General features: G+C 35.8%; 1 protein-coding gene across 4 annotated transcripts in view; it reads left to right on the forward strand.

The window, feature by feature from the left end:
* LOC104049411 (connector enhancer of kinase suppressor of ras 2) overlaps window positions 1-18,889 on the forward strand; it is a 211,052-nt gene that overhangs the window by 147,806 nt on the left and 44,357 nt on the right. For 2 of the 4 annotated variants that reach the window (XM_064462859.1, XM_064462861.1), the window contains 5 exons: window positions 736-869; window positions 1,458-1,663; window positions 6,489-6,575; window positions 7,924-7,928; window positions 8,038-8,280. In XM_064462859.1, coding sequence (XP_064318929.1) covers window positions 736-869; window positions 1,458-1,663; window positions 6,489-6,575; window positions 7,924-7,928; window positions 8,038-8,280 — 675 coding nt within the window. Of the gene's footprint in view, window positions 1-735; window positions 870-1,457; window positions 1,664-4,537; window positions 4,540-6,488; window positions 6,576-7,923; window positions 7,929-8,037; window positions 8,281-18,889 lie in introns of all 4 variants that reach the window. The other 2 variants (XM_064462860.1, XM_064462862.1) reach the window with 1 other exon arrangement.

Consider the following 18,889-nt stretch of genomic DNA (forward strand, 5'->3'; position numbering starts at 1 on the left):
TATAGCCATTGACTTGAGCCTCCCTATGGCATTTGAGAAAAAAAAAATGTTTAACTTCATTTAAAAATTAAAAAAAAAACCCAAACAAAACACAAAAAGACCCACATACGTTATTAATGCTGCTAATATTTGTGGTGCTCACATTTATTGCTTAGGTTAATTTATATTTCATTGCTAGTCACCACAGAACCTATATTTTTATCATCATGGTACAAGCATCACAGCTATTATTTCAGTAAAAATAGGAAACAATAGATGACTCTGAATTCTCTTTTCTTAAAAAAAATCTAGGTATTCTGTCCTTGTTAACAATAAATCTACTGAAACTGACATTATGGTTATGAACATTTTCATTCAGTGCAAGTATTTCAGAGTTCTGTAATTAATTTTTGTATTAATGGCATTGAATAGTGTATGTCCTTTCTCCCCTTCTAATTGATTTTCTGCATTGGTTAAAAATCATATTTAGATTCTGAGTCCCAGATTTATCTATGAGATGGCTTTTAAATTAATTTCACTACTGGTCTTTCATCAGTTTCTTTCATAACTAGTCTTGAACTCTTCAATAAAACAGTGTTTCAGTAGACATCTTTTTGGCAGAAACTTCAGTAATTCGAAGAAATGGCCACCCAAAAAAAGAGGTCAAGATTCCTAAAATTGTACACGTTGACTTTGTTGTTACTTGTAGCACAGAAAACATTAATTTGTTTTCCATGTGCTTTCCTTTTTTTACAGCCTGTAATTCCAACCAGTCCAACAAGCAGCTCTACAACACCAACAAGTACCATGGGCATATCCTCAAAAATGGAGAACTCTGTGCTCCAGGATGTTTTCATTCTGTCTCCGATGTCAGGACTTTATGGCCCCAGGTATTTACATCCTAATGAATCTGAGGTTTTGAAAAATGAAATTTTACATTTAATTTCACTAGATTAATAAATCAAACAAAGAAAGCACCCCACAATCAAACCAAATCTTTAGTAAAATTAAGAGCTAGAAAAGCATTAAGCAGCATATCATTATTTTAAGAGACTTAACTTTTACTTAGCTAGATACAAGTTGAGCAAAATCTGGTTTTAGTCATAAACCAAGAAAGCATTTAAAGAAGTCTTTAATCATTTAGTTTTGTTTACTTTTCTGTGACCACTTGTATCTTATTCTAAAGCATGCATTTCTGCAAGGGAAACTTTTGCCTTCTCATGTTATACCACTTGTGCTTCCTTTCAGATACTAGAAAACTCCTGAATAACTATATTTTTCTTACAGTTATAATGGAACCTAATTATGATTTCATTAATTTACATTTGTTGTGTTGGGACACTTTTATTAAAATTCTCACATACAGCATTTTAGTTACAGGACTTTTTATTGGTAGTGTTTGGGAGAGACAGTTGTACGCTTTAGCTTTGTCATAAAATGGTTAATATCTCTAGAATCTTCTGGTTTACTCTTTTTAGGGATGAAGTTGGAATAATGTCTTGTGATGACATCAGCAAATTTGGAAAGTCTGGAATGAAAGGCTCTGAGTCTCCAAGCTATTTTCTGGAGCATGAAAGCGGGAAGTACTACACCTTAATTGAAGGTGAAGGCCACCCTGTGGGCTCTGAGTATGAGAGAAGCAGAGCTACAGGAGTGCGGAGAAGAGAAAAAACACCCACTCATGGTAGGCTTGATTTTTTTAACATTTTTAAATTGACTGGATTTACAAACTGTGCTATCAACACTGCAACACCCCAAAATATCCATCAATCTTTGTTACACAGTGACCTGTTGGCTCTGAATACCAGACAAAAGTTTATGAGAAGGAATAATTAGTATAATTACAAGCTAACATTAAGAAGCAGGAGTGTGTAAGTTATTTATAGATTATTTCTGCAGTGCATACTTAAAATTTTGAATGATTCTTGAGTTCATATAATTCAGATAGCTACCATCTTGATTTCCTCGAGTGCGTTGACAAGCTCTTGGAGATTTTTCTAGTTTAAATGTTCTGGACGGTTAAACTTCAGTGGAGGGCCTGAAAAGACTTACTTGTGGTCTAAAAGTATCTATAAGATGCAAGGTCCTCCAAAATTCAGTGCCACATTACATAGATATAATTACATGAGTAGTATCCTGCAATGCATGTGTTAATACCAGAAATATATTTCAAAAACTTGGCATGGGGACTGCTTAAATATATAAGATGCTATTAAAACAAAAAGAAATTCTGGTTTTGTATAGAAATTTCTTGTGTGTGTATATCCATATGGGTATACAGGTATATATACATATGTGCTTGTATATATATTTATCTATATAAAAGGTATTGCTGAAAATGAATTTATGACAATTTTTTTGCTTATCTGTTAAAACTGATTTGCTTGGTGTTTGGTGAATTTTAGAATACTACTGAAATACAGCAGTGTATTCTCCACGTACTTGCAGTGGTTTTCTTTTCAAGGCAGTAAGTTATTTTTGTAAAGTTTACAGATATGAGATAAAAGATTTTTTAAAAAATCTGTAATTATATCTGATTTGAAATGGCATTTCTGAGCCTTGGAGAAAGCAATGACTTCCCCCGATCATAACATACTGTGTGGGTAGGTTCTATATTTGTATATACGCGTGTGTGTGTGTGCGTGATGCCATCAGTAAGTATTTCATTCACCTACTCTAAGTTGGTGGGGTTTTTTTTCCTTTCTTTCATTTTCTTAAAGAGGAGTTCTTAAGTTTTTTTGTCTTAGATATCTAGGAAAGGGAAAACCTCTCACAAGCTCAGAGTAGTAAAGAAAAATGTGTCTGTGAAGAGCACAAGTAATAAAAACATGCTGCAGTTCAATGGAGATAATACCAAAGGCAGATATAGTGGAAGATCCAATAACAGCTAAAGTGGAACACAGTTGGGGAGAAAAAAGAACAATCTTTAAGCACTCCAGGCAGTGATTCCGTTGGTCTGCCAGAGAACTGGTTAGTCTCTGGTGCAGAATTTGATACCATGGATGTTATTAAATGTAGTTTCCCCTGCTGCTTTCAGTTGTTAGTACTTGGAGACGATGCAGCTTTCTCTTCCTTGCTTTCATACTGAGGTGTTCTTAACACCATAGATGTTAGAGAGGGGACAACTGATGGGCCCAGATGCCAAAACAGATTTTGATAGTTAAAATGCACAAGTATTTTCCTCTGTCAATAAATGTGTGCTGAGGTTTTCTTATTATATGTGAGATATCTATGGCATAGTTTACATAACTCACCTGGGTTAAGGTTTCAACCGCATTACCTTTCGGCTTGAGATCAGGTAATGAATGGCAGTTAAATAATTTCACTTGCTGTTTTGAGAGCTGAGAGGGTAGAATTCAACTCTGAAAATATGACAGCTGCAAATATACTCCAAATTATGTCAAGCTGCAGTGATAGTTCACTGCAGCTAGAGAGTGATAATTCACTGTAGTAAGACTTTCCCAACAAAGGACAAAAGCTTTCCACATGTTGTTCTGGTTTTGTCATTCTAATAGTTTTAAAGCAATCTTAGCTTGTGTTTATCAAGTAAACAGAACTTTTGTCTTGTTTTTGTATTTTGCTAACTACAGCCAGATTTATGGTAAAAAATGGCAAAATATTAGTTGTAAAATGGAGGGGATCATGTGTGTGTATATATACACTTACACACACACAACCTTTTCAGACTAGGGAAATTTTAATAGATCTTTGTTACGTGTAGGATATTTTAGTAACTTGTACAACCAGATACTTGATGCTTGAAAGAGCTGTAACACTGAAGAGTAGGATTCAATCTTAAGACTAGTCATATTCAGTCTTTATCTCCCTGATAAGTGACATCATTTTATAATAAAATTAGAATGAAAGATAAATCTTAACTGTGATTAAAATTGGAGCCAGATGGGTGTAACTGGCATGCTTTCATAAATTCATGCTGCATGATGACTCAAAATGTTGGGCTCTGTGCCTGATCCCAGTAATACACAAGATTTTTCTTGTGTTTATGATGGACAGTTCTGATTTTCTGTAACTTAGAAAATTTAGAAGAAATTTTATTTTAAATTCTCAGGAATATGCCTTTCTTTCAAAAGCAATTGTTAAACCAGAATTTTTAAACTACAGATTAAACTAATCTGTCAATTAACAGATTCCCAAATCCAAACTTTGATCTACTATAGTAGACTATTTTGCACTTTTTGACTTAATGTATATCTCTATCTTATGTAATGTATATCTATACATTTGAACCATCAAAGTGACAGTATGTCTTTCAGTGGAAAGACAGGATTCATGGTAGATCCACTAAACACATATCTGATGCTGGAACCAGATAGCCATGGACAAAGTAAGGAAAATAAAACTTCTGAAGTCCTTCATGGCTGAGTAAAGGCTTTCATTATTGCTAGGGCTCGCACAAACCACAGTTCAGAAATTCCTGCCACAGACTTACCAGCATTAAATCAATTATTAGAAAACGGTTTCTGTTGCAGCTGGTAAGTGGAAGGATACCTGACTCTTGGTATTGATAATATATGCAAAATCCAAGGAGGCAAGCAAGAAGTCCATTTACTCAAACCATTTGTGAAAATTAAGTTTGTATTTGTCATTGCTGCAGTGCTGCTTTTTGTTTTTTTAACCAAGAGTTACACCCTGATATTAGTCCAACCCTAACATGCTATGGTATTTAGAGTTCTTGTGGCAATGCATATCAAATCTCTTCTGTTTATATGTTAAAGATGGAAAAACATCATAAATGAGCATTTTTTTTTTCTTTCAGTTTATACTGGTACACAATAATTTTCTACTCCTCAGAAAAATATCCACGTTTCAATGTTAAAACAGTTTATAGGTTACATTTGCCTGGGAAAGACCTCGGAAGTAAAATATGCAGTATACAAAATCACTGGCTCCTTTGTTTGGCTTCTGTGTTTCCTGTCCTAAATTCCTATTTTTTTATGTCAGTCATGCTGTAACACCTGGCATTTGTGTTACAAATCTTTTCAGAGCTTCAGACCTCTTTTCTCTTTACTGAAATACTGCTAAGGTTTATTATGTTGACCTTCATTTGTTATCTGCATTCTTATTTCTTGTTTTTGGTTTGGGGTTTTCTTTTGTTTTAATTTATAAACTTTACTTGTTTCTCATTCTTTTCCATATTACTGATTCATCCTTTCCTTTGATTTGCTGGGATTTTTTATTAATGTTGTTCTTTTAAGACCAAATTTGAGATTAGGAGTTGAATAAAACATCTGTAGTTAAAGACAGTTTCAACTGTTAGGCAGACAGGGAAACTACATATATATTCCATACAATTAGTTATACACTAACTTTCATGGTTTGAGTGACAGTGTAATATGGGAAAATCTCGGTTCTCTCGGTTTATGTTACCCCTTCAATTTTCAGAAAATGATGCTATCCTGAAGCATAGTGGTCATATATACCTGTTTGTTTTTAAATCCTCCTAGCATTTTAGTAGCTAAAGAGCTGCATTTTTGAAAAATGGTGAATAAAAAACCCCTACGTTAACATACACAGAATCCACAGGAAATATTTTGTCGCTCTAATCAACCTGGGGAAATTGATAATGAAAAAGAAACTATTTTCACATTTGAAGTCTATAATTATCCTAGAAACAGAGCAGTAGCAAACTACTTTTAAAAAAAAAATTGCTCAAGTGATAAAGAAACACACTAAATTAGTCAGCTGGCGTACAGAAAAAGGAATCTTTGGCTTTATGGGTCAGACAGAGCTTAACCCATAATCTAGAGGGTGTGTTTCTGTGTTTTGTGATAATAATGACAAGGCCAAAGTGCTAATACTTTATAGTCAGTTTTGTAGCATTCCTCGTTTAATGGCCTGCTCTCGATGTTCTGCTGATGCTATAGTAGGGAATGAACAATGCACAGTAATATCTTGCAGCCACAGTGCCATAAAACCATATTCATTAAAACCCTAATATCCGAATCGGGTTTTTTTTGTTGTTGTTGTTACCAAACTGCACTCTGTGTTTTCTTTTTGAGGCATTTGAAATTAATGTCCCTCAAAACTATGAGATCCCCTCATTACTCACCACGTGATTTACCAGGTCAGATAGGTTTTACTTTTTAACTGACAGATATGTAATGTTGTATCTGTATTAATAATCTTTCTAGTTTTACTAAAGCATATTAAAAACTGCTTCTTTCTTTATTCCAAAACATCTATTTAATGAGTGAACAAGTTTTGACAGAAGAGAGTTTAAAAATAAATTTGTAATCTGCTATAAGATTACAAGTAATTTCAGCAAAGTCAGCAGTACTTCCCTTTGCATTGGCTTATGAAGAGGAGAATCCAGCATCCATGATGTTTAATTGATCCTGAATGCTACAATTTAATAACATACAGGTGCGGATAAAAAGCATTGTTCTGAAGGGTCATGTCATGTCTCTAACTGATAGGCATTACGTACTCTACAGCCTTCTAATTTTAAATTTCAGAAATTGTATTGGTGTATCTTGAATTGTTTCCAGGAGATTTAAGGCCTGTTTCTATGCCTACTGAGTACAGCTGGATAGGGGAGTCAAAAGAGCAAAACATGTACAAGAGGGAAAGCAGAGGTGAGTATTTTTTTTTTCTCTGCTGTTCTCCAAGTTTTTTTTCTGTTACTTAAGAAGCATGAAGGTACCAAACGTATTTTTCTTGATTGCCATGGAGAATAGAAAAAAGCCTTTTTAGTATCTGGGGGTTTGTGTTTCTGTTCCTGAAAATTAAAAAGTTTGTATTAGTAGGAGGATTTACTCTATCTAATTCTAGTATAAATATACATAAACATCAAGGGGAAAAAAATACTTATAAGATTCAGGTATATGTTAATAGCAATCAGTTCTTAATCTTCACGGTTCTAGAAAGCAATAACTGATGTTATAGATGTAATGTCCTTTGAGACACATTTTGATTACTATGAATGAATATTTGAAACCAGAATAAGCAATTGTACTGTCAATGTTCAGACCAGCAGCCCTAATCATATACACCTCTATTGATTCCAGAGGGAATTATGAACTTTGGAAGAAGCATGGTGGTAGAAAAGTTCTTTTTATCCTTTATTTTTCCTCCACTAAAAAGCGAGCATATGATTCAAAAGAATATATTTCAGATATGCAAATATGTTTATTGTTATGCCAATTGTTAAAGATTCTTAAATAAAATATTCTGAAAAAATAGTATTTGGGCACAGTGTGGGTAGCTGAGAGGAGTTCAACTTCACTGCTTATAATATGACAAGATTGAATGATACTGTTGAAAATTAATATAAGATTTTAAACTACCTTTTTTCAGTAATCTTCCATTCCAAGAGAAAATAAATTTCATTTAAGGCACAAGTTTCTTCTGATTTATTCCATATGTGTTGATTTATGTTTAGTTTGTATTTCGCTGTTACAGCCAGATTCTTTTCCTCAGACTTGTTGCCTGGCCAGTTCCCATTTTGACGTTGTGCCCAAGTATGCTGCACATCTCCTGCAGACCATTATTCCACTTTGTCAGGTTCCTTGAAAATTACAATCCTTGTCTCTGGAATGGGCCCAGAGATGCTCCCTGCTTGATATAATTTACAAATACTTTATGTGGACACTCACTTTCACCTCAGATGCCAGGGGGTGCCAGTAAATGTGGTACCGAGTCCAGTGCAAGCCCTCACAATTCACTTGACATTCCCATGACTCTTTCCAATTTAGCAATACCAAGTGATGATCTTTGACATTACACTGAAACCTTTTGGCTGTATTTGTATTTTCTTTGTTATGTAAGCCATGTATTGTGGGCTAGCTTCATACTGTCTGACCTGCAGGGGCCTGGGTCTGCACCACTATCTTCTGTGTGCCCAGGTTTTGCAGCAACTACTTAGTTTGCTCTTGATTGGAACCTTGGCACAAAGAAGTTTCTTTGCAGAGGAAAGAGACTCAGATGAAGTGGGGAATTAACCAAGCTGACAATACAGATGCAGCCAAAATGGTTCTGTTTGTTTCCTCTTACTAATGTTTCTTTTTTCTTTTTTTCCCTCCAACAACTGACTCTGAGAATTCCCTCCTGCGGTATCTGAGTGATGACAAGATACTGGTCATCCAAGAAGAGCCTTTGACACAAAAAGACAACAAAAGGGACACAGGCCGTAGGTCAAGAAAAAAGGGCAAAAACACAAGCCCAAACTACCCTATTAGTCCATCTGTGTTGACATCTACTATTAATGTTAGGATTGAACCTGGACAGCAAGATGTCTTGAATTTCTCACAAGCAGAAAATAATACAGTTCCACTTTATCACGTAAGTACATAACAAAAACATATTACATAATAAGTACATGGAAAAACACCAAAATGTTTTCCTTTTTGGATTGATATAGGTATAAAGGCATATTCTTCTACCTTATGTTTTAATATTGTATTTTATAGTCCAAGACAGTTGCTTGATGTCAGTATCATGATAGCTTTCACGTTAGAGCAGTTGAGACATAATGGAAAAATGCAAGGCAAGGACTATTTGATATCAGATGCTTTAAGTAAAATAGTGCTCTTAATTACTCAGTCTCACTGAGTTTAGTTTAATTTGACTGTATTATTTTTTCATAGGTTCATAAGCATCCCATACTCAGCCTCTGATAATAAATATAGATAAGTTTATATGCTTTTATATTTCCACTTCAATCCTTGTAAAGTCTTGTAAAAACAGACAAACTTAATGGAGTTACTCTTTATTTCAATTGCAGTACCATGGGCACAGTTGAGTAATGTGAATTTGCTCATACTGATAATAGAGGAAATATTTTGGACTAAAAACTATGGAAACAATATAATTCACTGGTTGAATGACTGGCCAGTTCTTATAGCCACCATGAAAAAGCACTAGGTTCTCATGACTGTCAGCTAGTGCAGAATTTCGCTGCACTGATTTGAATGTCCTGAAATAATCAATAGCCTTTCAGAGATCAGCCCTCGCTGTTCATGCTTTGTATGTGTGTATTGTCTTTTATAGAGGCATTCTTAAATTTTACTCATGGTCCCACCTATTGGGAGCAGACTGGCCCATTCTCATGGCACAGTGTAATAGCTTTTGTGCTCAAACCTTGATATCTTCAGGGCAGTTTTTTACTTAAAAAAAAAAAAGCAGCCTGTTTCCTCCCCACATTTGGTATGGAATCTTTTCAAGGTGCATTTGTTTTCTAATCACTGTGAATTTCCTCTTAGAGAGACATAAGTTAAAAAGCAGGACTTGTAGGAAGCTTCTTCAGACTTTTTTGTATTTGGAGCTCCTACTTGCTGTTTCTTTCTCTGAGCAAAATCTTGGGAGATGACTGTATTTGCATCAAGCCTGAGAGCTGAGTAAGGTTCACCTAAGGGGATACATTTGAAATATAGCCAGCTATTCATCTCTGCTGCTGCAAGCTGTCAGCATCTGAGCCTGCCTTCCAGAAATTGAAGTTTTCCTTTCCTATGCCACTTGAAGTTAGTATTTCTGGAAAAGGTGGAAGGTCTTTTTCCCCAACTTCGGAGAAAGTCAAATAGTCTATAAATCAAGTCATGCAGTTGTTCAGTGGGAGTTGTTTATTCTGTCCGTAAAATCTTACAGAGATTATCAGGGTCACAAAGTCAAAGAAAAGGATTTAAAATCCAGAGAGAAAAGCAGTAACTACTTTACTAGGATGAAAAAGAAAATTTTTAAGCAAGTCTGCAAAAAACTAAACAAAATTTAGTAACCTGGTATATAATCAACTGGTTTTAGTTTTTGGAAGTGTGATGATTGTCTGTTGACTCACCTGACTTCTGAAGAAGGGGAAATGAGTCATATGGGGTAAGATGTTAGTTGCACCCTTAAAGTAATGGTAGTTGCTGGTTAAGTTCCCAGAGTCAGGCCTGTTGTCACAAGATTTATTTTTTTATCATCGACACAACCCCTAGTTAAAGCTTCAAGGCAAAATAAATTTCTTGGCAAAGCCAACATATAAGTTGCCATTTAATTCAGATAAACCAGAATTTAACACTTGGAGTTTGTTAGGAAATCACCAAATCAAGTCAGATCTGTTCCCTTTATTGCCTAGCAATGGCAAAAGTTATAACTTCAAGGGAAAGTGTAAGGAGGCAGGTGTTGGGCAACGTATGAGTCTCGCTAAAGTAATCAGAGGTTGATAGTCCTGAAGTGGATACCCTTTCAAAAATAAAAATGGCATTTCTCTTGAAGATTACTGTGTAATACATTCACCATCATTTCAGAACTAAAGATAGATAATCTTGCACGATTTCCATACCGTCATGTGGGCTTTGTGTTCTGTAGAGCAGTTTGCAAATCACTCTATAGAGAAAAACAACCAGTTGCACATTATAGAAATATTAGTTTGTCTTAAAGGTCTGCAATATTATAATATGCAGTTTTAAATTATTTTTGTCAACTGTTTTCTGTTTGTAGGCCACAATTCTGTGGCTTTCACTGTGTGTTAAAAGAAACCCAGCTATTTAAAACAGACATGATAAATTTCAGCCTTGAGAAAAGGAGGCTCAGAGGGGATCTCATCACCGTGTACCAGTACTTAAGGGGCAGCTACAAAGAAGATGGAGACTCCCTTTTTACACGGAGTCCCATGGAGAGGACAAGGGGGATGGACACAAGTTGCTCTTGGGGAGATTGTTGTTGGACACGAGAGGGAAGTGTTTCACAGTGAGGACAGTCACCACTGGAATAATCTCCCCCGGGAAGGGGTTGGCTCGGCCACGTTGGACACCTTTAAGAGCCGTCTGGACAGGGTGCTGGGCCATCTTGTCTAGACTGGGCTCTGCCTAGAGAGGTTGGACGAGATGATCCCTGAGCTCCCTTCCAACCTGGCATTCTGGGATTCTGTGAAATTAGTAATATGATACTGTATGATAACACAATAAATAAGCAAAAAGAACCTAATGACATCATATGTCAACTGTAAAGGGACTGAAGGAAATGCAGGAAACTGGAAGAAGGTGTTGCCCTGGGAGGAGATAACATTACACACAGTGGTTGCTCTATCCAAAAAGTCAGGGCAGCACCTGTTTCACAAACTCTGTTGTAATGTGCAGTAATTACAGAGGAGGACACACGTAAAATGATTATTCATGCACTGACAAAGTGGTATTAATTCTTTTGTCACCATAAATTATTTGAACAGCATTAGAGACAGACCTTTGCAGTCCTTCAGGAGATAGTCATAGGAATTGGAATATCTCAGGCTCTTAGTCAACAGCCTTATAAATATACAAAAGGAACTGAGTCGACAAATATACAGGAGTTGCTGACACAGGTTTTGTGGGTTCTTGCCAGTACAGAATCATTCATATTAGCAACATCTTTCCACTCTGAATACCGAAAGAATTCTGAAAAGCAAAGCAAAAAATTGTTTGGCATATCTATCCTGAAAGATAGCTACCCAGCATGAAAATGTTAAATATCAAAGAACATTTAATCCCATTTTGATATCAGAAGGAAAAGAACAATAACAGGTGGTGGTGTTCCTAGATAGAAATTTAGGTTTTAAGTAGATATCTCATTTCCTTAATATGTGTTACTGGGATTTTCATAAGCATTTTAATATATTTACTTATTTGGATAATGGGATTTTATTCTATCAATAATTCATTCTACAACAAGACTAAAGTTAATCAAAAGAAGATACTATTAAACTTTACCGAACCAAATCATCATAAAACAGCTTTTGCCACTTTACTATTTAAAAAAAGGAAAAAGCATTTGTCTGAGGTCAGTGTACCTTTTCCTTGCTCTTCTAGTCTAGGTTTTGTTTTTTCTCAGCTGCCTGGAGGCCATACTATCAGGTGGCAGAACTGGTTTATATTTTGGGGGGGGGTTGTATATGGAAGTCAAAACTGCAGAACTGTTACAATCAAATTTCCATGAATTCCTCCACACTTAATACATGCCCAGAATGACTTTGGGATATGGTTCAAAATTTCAACCCAGATACATGCTTTGGAGAACGGAGATGATAATGTTAAATAGGATCTTAATCATCTTTAGTAAAGGGAAGGTGATAGTGTCTTGTAAGCAAACAAGTACGGCATGATGGAAGGAGAAATTGAGATATGTAGAGTCACTTAGCCATTGCTTTCTTTTCTAAGTATATTTACATAGATAAGTACCCCAAAAAAGGCACTTACTTAACAGTAGTTTAAATTGCCAGACAGAGGCATAAGAAGTTTTACAAAATTGGTAATTGCATAGATTCACCACTAGATTAATGCTTTGGAAAGAATGTTGATTTGGAACCTAAAATTAAACAATTAGACTGATTTCATAAGTTGCTGTGAGGATGCAGAGTTACTATATAAAATGGATGTTTAGGTAATGCAATATTGGCAGTATGCCCAGGATATAAAATGATGCATAAAGCTATGTTGCAGCAAAATATTACTGTCAAGAAACACTGCCCCTTTCAGGATATATTTATAACTCTAATATAATTGATATGCAATTCGGTGATGCATGTCACAGGTTCTAAGGAAGAGTCATTTACAATTAACAAAGCTTTTATAATTAATTATTATAGAATATTTCTTAGGACCTGACTTCCTATGTGTACTAATGCTTCACTTCTGAAGTTACATTGTTACCAGATTAAGCCGAAATAGTGAGGCATATGTAAATATCACAAAATTGTAGCATTGCTGAAATACACTATTGCAATAGAGTCTGGGCTTACAAGAATAGAGTTAAAATCTGTGTATATTTTTATTCCATATTACCAGAGCCCACTCTGAAGAAAATGACCTTATTGAGTAGGACTCCTGCACAGTAGAACAGATCTGCATGAGAACTTTTTCATTTTCCCCCAAAAATAAAACACAAAAAGTCTCGAATGGAAAACACTCTTCATCTTTAAACTGATATTTGGAATTTTAAAAAACTCTAGCGAACTGCACGTTTTCTGCTACTCAATTACATTTTGCACTATGGGAACCAGCTTCTGTCTCAAAGGAATATTGGAGTTCTTACTCCAGACCCAGTATGAAAATCCACCTGGTGTTCAACTTGGTGCTTTTACAGCCTTAGATTTGCACTAGTTTCTGATGCTCTGAAATTTAATTTTCTGGTTAAGACACGAAATTCTCAAAGATAACGATCTCTCAATTGATTTTACTTGGCAATAAATGTTTTGGGCCTATTATCTACAGAGTAATTGGATGTTTTGTAGTTTCATGTATTAAGAAACTGGATTATGAACTATTGAATCTTCTAAATTTTTTTGTGAATTAGAATTCAGGGTACAGAAGAGACTTAATTCTTAATGAATTTTAAGATTCTTTCATTTCAGTATTCCCTACATAGTAAAGCAGAAATAATGTCTGCTTTAGGGTAGTCATTGAGAATGTTATGGCAGTAGTCACTTTATTTTAAAGATAATTTGAAGCATTATAGTAGGTTAGGGTTAGTCGCTGTTTCACAGCACTTGCTTGACTTGCTTTTTATTTTCTTCCTGCTGATCACAGGAAGTTGGTAATGGATGCCTTTTAGCACAGACTGATGTAAATGCTATTTAATTGTTCTTGGAGCTGCAGAAAGCAGCTTGACAAATGGCGTAAAGTTTAATGGTACATGCTGAGAACTAAAATGTGTGCAAAAACAGCGGAGATCTGTTTTTTCTGTAATGCGTGCATGCTGAGATGCGCCAGATGTTCCAGACGCTTCTTTTTGGATGTTAGGCAGTCTGAGTGCTACTATGATAAGTATAGTCTGGGAGAACCATATGTATTCAGCTCCATATGATCAAAGGAGTCTTTTATTGGCAATTTCGTAGGAAAAGTGCCCATATTTTATTCCTTGCTTCCTGGTTTTGCAGGAAGAAGCAAAGCTGTGCTAAGTGTCAAGGATGAAAATTACTTTCTTCAGAGTTTTATTTCCTTTCTGAATTGCTGAACAAATTCTATCTTTGCTTTTTATTTAAGTATCTGTAATATGGCAAGCACTCCTTCCCTACCTTGCAGGCGTGTTGAGAAATCACTGTGAGAATGATTATGTGGAATCTGGCTGCTCAGAGAAGCTAATGTAAGTCTTCCTGGCTTGTGTAGCTTCGAAGTGATTCTCTCCTGTTGTATTGATTGTAAGATAAGATTATTTTGCATTTGTACTGTACCATAACTGTGTAGATGAAGGCTTGAGCTGATAAGTAGCTAGCTAGCTAGTACTGTAAGATGGATCCTTCAGTAGCAATGTCCAATAAATATTTCTTTATGGTTCTCTTTAGACATGACTCGCTAAACTATGCTCTTCATTAATCTATAGAGTTGAAAAGGGAAAAGGCATTTCACAGTACAAGGAAAACAAAGGGAAATAAACTATGGTTGTCCTTGATTTCTATTAAAACCCCCACCCATCTGCAATTAGGAGAAGCAAGAAGGCATTTGGGTTTGTGTTAGATTTTAGTCCTGAGCAACTTATTCCATGAAGTAAGTTCTGTGAAATGGTTAAAAGTTTTGCCTATGAGTTCCACAGCACTAAGGAAGTGAAATTACTGTTGAATATAAACTTCTGGTACCCTTTATACTCCTGTCTGTAATGCGAATTGAAAGCTGTGTATAGATTCTCTACGCTAGACCAAATTTAGCTCATGTATCTGCACAACGCAAACCAATGTTTGTTTCAGATATACTTTTACAGATCCAGAAGCAACTTAGAAAATTGGTTGATCTTACTCCAGAAATAACATCCAAGCGTAGCATGTCTGTCTGGCTCTGTAGAGCAGTTGTGAAGCTCAGCTGAGGTATGAGTATCTCCGTTATTTGTTGTAGACCTGTCCTGGGCTCTAGCCATGCAGTATTTCAGGAGAGGGCCTGGAATTTTGCACCGAACACACTGCAGTGGTTAGGACTGATGTCTTTGCACTGGCCTGTGATACCTGCTTCAACAATTCAGCCACGAGACAGGCTATGTATTATTGCTTGCTTCTGTTTAGGCTACCTTGTTTGTTTTGAATTCTTTAAACTGATGCTTTACAGCAAAGCAAATATGAGGCTGTCTTATCCAAACATGCACAATATTTTCCTAAGTAATTTTTCTGTATTAGAGCATATTTAAATTACGTTATTCTGCAGCCTTCAAACAAACCACTACAAACTACCTATGAAAGTCAGCAAATGAAGCATTCATTAACCTACTGTATCCTCATGTCTAAATTGCAATTTGTAAAGCATTCTGGACTCCTTTGACTCCAGAAAGTCACAACAGAGCCAACATTTTCTTTATTGTATTATTTTAGCAAATAAATTTATGGCTTGTTTTTATTTCTTTGGGCTACCAAAAAAAAAGTATTTTATTTCTGATTTTGTATGTGTAAAGATAAATTTAACAGCCATTCAGATTGATAAGAGTCAGCATTTGTTTATAAATATTAGCTACAACTGATATTATTGCTACCATGATTGCAATATTTATCACCCAGAAGAACGCACCAAATGCAAATATGCAAACTCATCTTCCTTGTAACACAGCTATCATCTCCTACTGTTGCTGACAAAGGGATCAGTATGCAGGAAGCCAGCTGCAGTACTCTGAAGACTTCCCTCTGAGTCTTCTTCTCTACTCACTGGCTCGGGCCTTGGCCCCTCTCCTTTCCCTCATCACCTTCTCTGCAGGCTTCCTACCTTCCCCAGCAAGAGAACGGGGGTTTGGAGGGTGAGAGAAAGCATTGCACGGCCAAAAATGAGGTCAGTCCTGTTATAGGGCAGGGTCATGGGTAGTCTCTACCTAGAGGAAGGGGAAGAAATTGACTGTCTTTTTCCCTGACCTGTGCCACTTCTCGAGCTAAATCCTTTCAACTTTAGGTACTCCCCATCTTCCCCTTCCCTTCCCTTTCCCATGAAATTCTGTGCAGCAAAATCACTGCTGACTATTGAGCTGCATGTTGGCTGTTCTTAACTTCTCAGCAAGAAAATGCTTGTGCTTCATGACAGTAGAGGCTTGCAGTTCAGAAATATATTCCATCTAACAGCATAATTTCATGTGATTGGATTTCCAACTGTATTAGGGCTCTGAACGCTTTTTTCCTTGGGAAGAATTGCGTTGTGTTTTCCACGTGAAATCTGTAAAATGCCACTGTACCTTTTATTAAATGGCATTAAATTCTGCCTTGTGATTTTTATGTGATGAAATAAAATTCTATTCTCTTAAACTTTAGTGGATACGTCGGTTGCTATGCATCTTGTATTAAATTAAGGTTGCACCTATGCATTCCATAAAACTCAGTAGTTCTGGTAAGTTTATTGCAGGAAAATCATATCTGGTGTCTGTTCCAGAAAAACAAGAGTTTTGGAAAACACAAATCTATTTGCAAGTTAATTTGCTGGTATTCTTTGACAAAAAACCTCCCACCCATTTCTTCGGAATGCTGTATTTATGCTTAGGTTTTGAAGAAAAGAAGGATTTGGGGTGGAGTTTGGGAGTGGTGGTGGTGGATATTTTTGTTTGTTTATTTTTCACACCTTTGATGTTCAGATTAAACCTCCCTTAGATTTCTTTAATTTCCCTTAAATTAAAAGGGTGGATTGATGAAGACAAAGGGTAGGCTTTGGTCAACAGAAAATAAAGTTTATCTATCAGTGTGATTTGTCTTTTTGGACTTTTTTTTGCTTTACTACATGAGATAAATTTTGTTAGTCACAGCACAGTCTTCCTTTAGATATTCTTTTAGAATATCCCTTTCTACCTCAAGTTTAATCTGGGATAGCTTCTCTTTGGGATGTAACATTTTCCTGAAACCAGAACTTCCATTCTGTTAAAAATTTTGCTGCTTTCTCTGTGACTTACGATGCGCTGACATAATGTTCATAATGTATCACACATAATTAAAAATTCCAAGTGGATATTTTTCTTCTGTCTTTAGTTACTTTTCTCACCTGTCATATTGGGTTTTTCAGCATAAAAATTGAGCATCTTTGAACTGTGCATGGATGTAGCTTGCGTGTGGTTATTTCCTGTCTCTGTTATCTCTCTTCTCAACAAAAGCAAAAAGAAAAACCTCAAAGGCTGCTTTCGGTTTTAGCTGGGCATAATAACTTTGCAAGTGCATTCAATGGGTTAAGCATCAGCTCACTGAACAAGAGAGATAAGTACAGCCCCTGCAACAAGGCTGCTGTTTCACTTTTGAACAAACATAATTTAAAAAATGCTTAAGATAATGAATATGTTGAGTTAAGGAAGCAGGAGAAGAAATCACTTTTGTAGGGAACTCAATATTTGAGTATGGAACAATAGTATTTCTAATAAAGGTAAAAGAACCTGTTTTGCATCTGAATAAATGACATATCCGGAGGGGATGAATATGTTGCATTTGACCAGTGAGATTAGTAGCTCTCATTACCAGTCTGTTCTACAACCATTACCAACTATTTGAGTCTCTTCCAGTAGTAAACAACAAATAAACAATGACTTTTGAATGCTTTCAAACTCTTCCTGCAGTTCAGGGTTCTTTTGTTTTCTGTGATCTACACGATTTCTTTACTTATTAGGAGAAAATATTCCTTTTCATTACGAAATCCTCATTCAAGGAAACAATTTCTTTGTTGTCAGCTATTTATAGAAATTTCATGATAAATAGGAGTTTCTACAGGATTTGCTTTGGCAGAGGATCATCAGATCTGCTTGTTAGATTGTATAGGCCTTATTGTCCTTTCATTTCTACCTGTGTAAGTCAGAAGTAGATCCACTAAAATCCCTAGAGGTATGTAAATGTGAAGCTGACTCTAAAGGCGGCTGATAGGTGCCAGTGACCTGAATTTCACAGAATTTGTGCTTTATAGTCTGTGACAGCATGACAAGACTTGTGGCTCCTGAGCCTCCCACGTGACTACTAGTCATGAAAGTGGCCTTTTAGTAAGATTAAGTAAAGTTTTACTTTGGGAACTAGGATAAGGCAATTTCTTTTCCAGATATCGGGAACATAACACTGTTAAGAAGCAACTGCTCAAAAAAAATATTATATATAAGGATGCATAAATTGCAGCTAGGAGTCTACCTCATACAAGTCATTATCAGTATTGTATCTGTGCATGTAATTACAGTTACACAAGGAGATTAATTATAGCTATATGTACCAATGTATAGAAATGCCACTGTGGGGTTTTTTTCCATATATGGTATCAGAAATCCTTTTATAAGGTTGGCATTTGAAGCTAGCAACTAGATTATACTCCAATGATAGCTTCTTTGGGGGTAAAATCTCAGTCAAATAAAAGGGCATACCTATGCGTATGTATGTAAATCTGTAGTAATCCCTAGCACCTGTACTTAAATTGCGGTAATAATATATGTATGCCATTAATGTGTCAGGAGCAGAGATTTTTTTCCTAATAAATTAAGTACTGATAAAAACTTAAACGGTCATAAATAGGTTTTCAATTGCCTGCATTGTAATTGCATTTAAAACAAACACCGTTCAAGTACTCATATTAACTATTTTCCCCCTCTCTGTATCTATACAGATATTTTTTTTTGCCCTTCTCTAAATTGCAGTGAACATTTTGCATAACCTATGAGTAGTTACACGGTTAACTCATATTTTTTCTTTTTCCCCACTGTTATAGAGCCATTGTAAGATTTCCCTACAACAGGCTCTTCCTTAGTTAATTAGATTAGATTATTCACTATATTTGAAAATCGGTGCTCATTAATGCAAAAAATTAGTGGTGTTGAAAGGCCTCTGGAAAACCATGTTTTATTAACAGAAGCACATTTCACTCTAGTACATCTTTTTCAGTCTAATATATGCAAGTTCACAACATTCAGTTGCTTACAGCTGTACTGATGGAATACATCTGACCAAAAGGAATCTCGGAACCACGGCCCACAGTGATCATATCACAGTGATATAGGTGTTCTCTCTGCATTTCTGTGGAAGGAAAGCAGTGCC

Source organism: Phalacrocorax carbo, chromosome 11 (assembly GCF_963921805.1).
Source record: "Phalacrocorax carbo chromosome 11, bPhaCar2.1, whole genome shotgun sequence".
Lineage (NCBI taxonomy): Eukaryota > Metazoa > Chordata > Aves > Suliformes > Phalacrocoracidae > Phalacrocorax > Phalacrocorax carbo.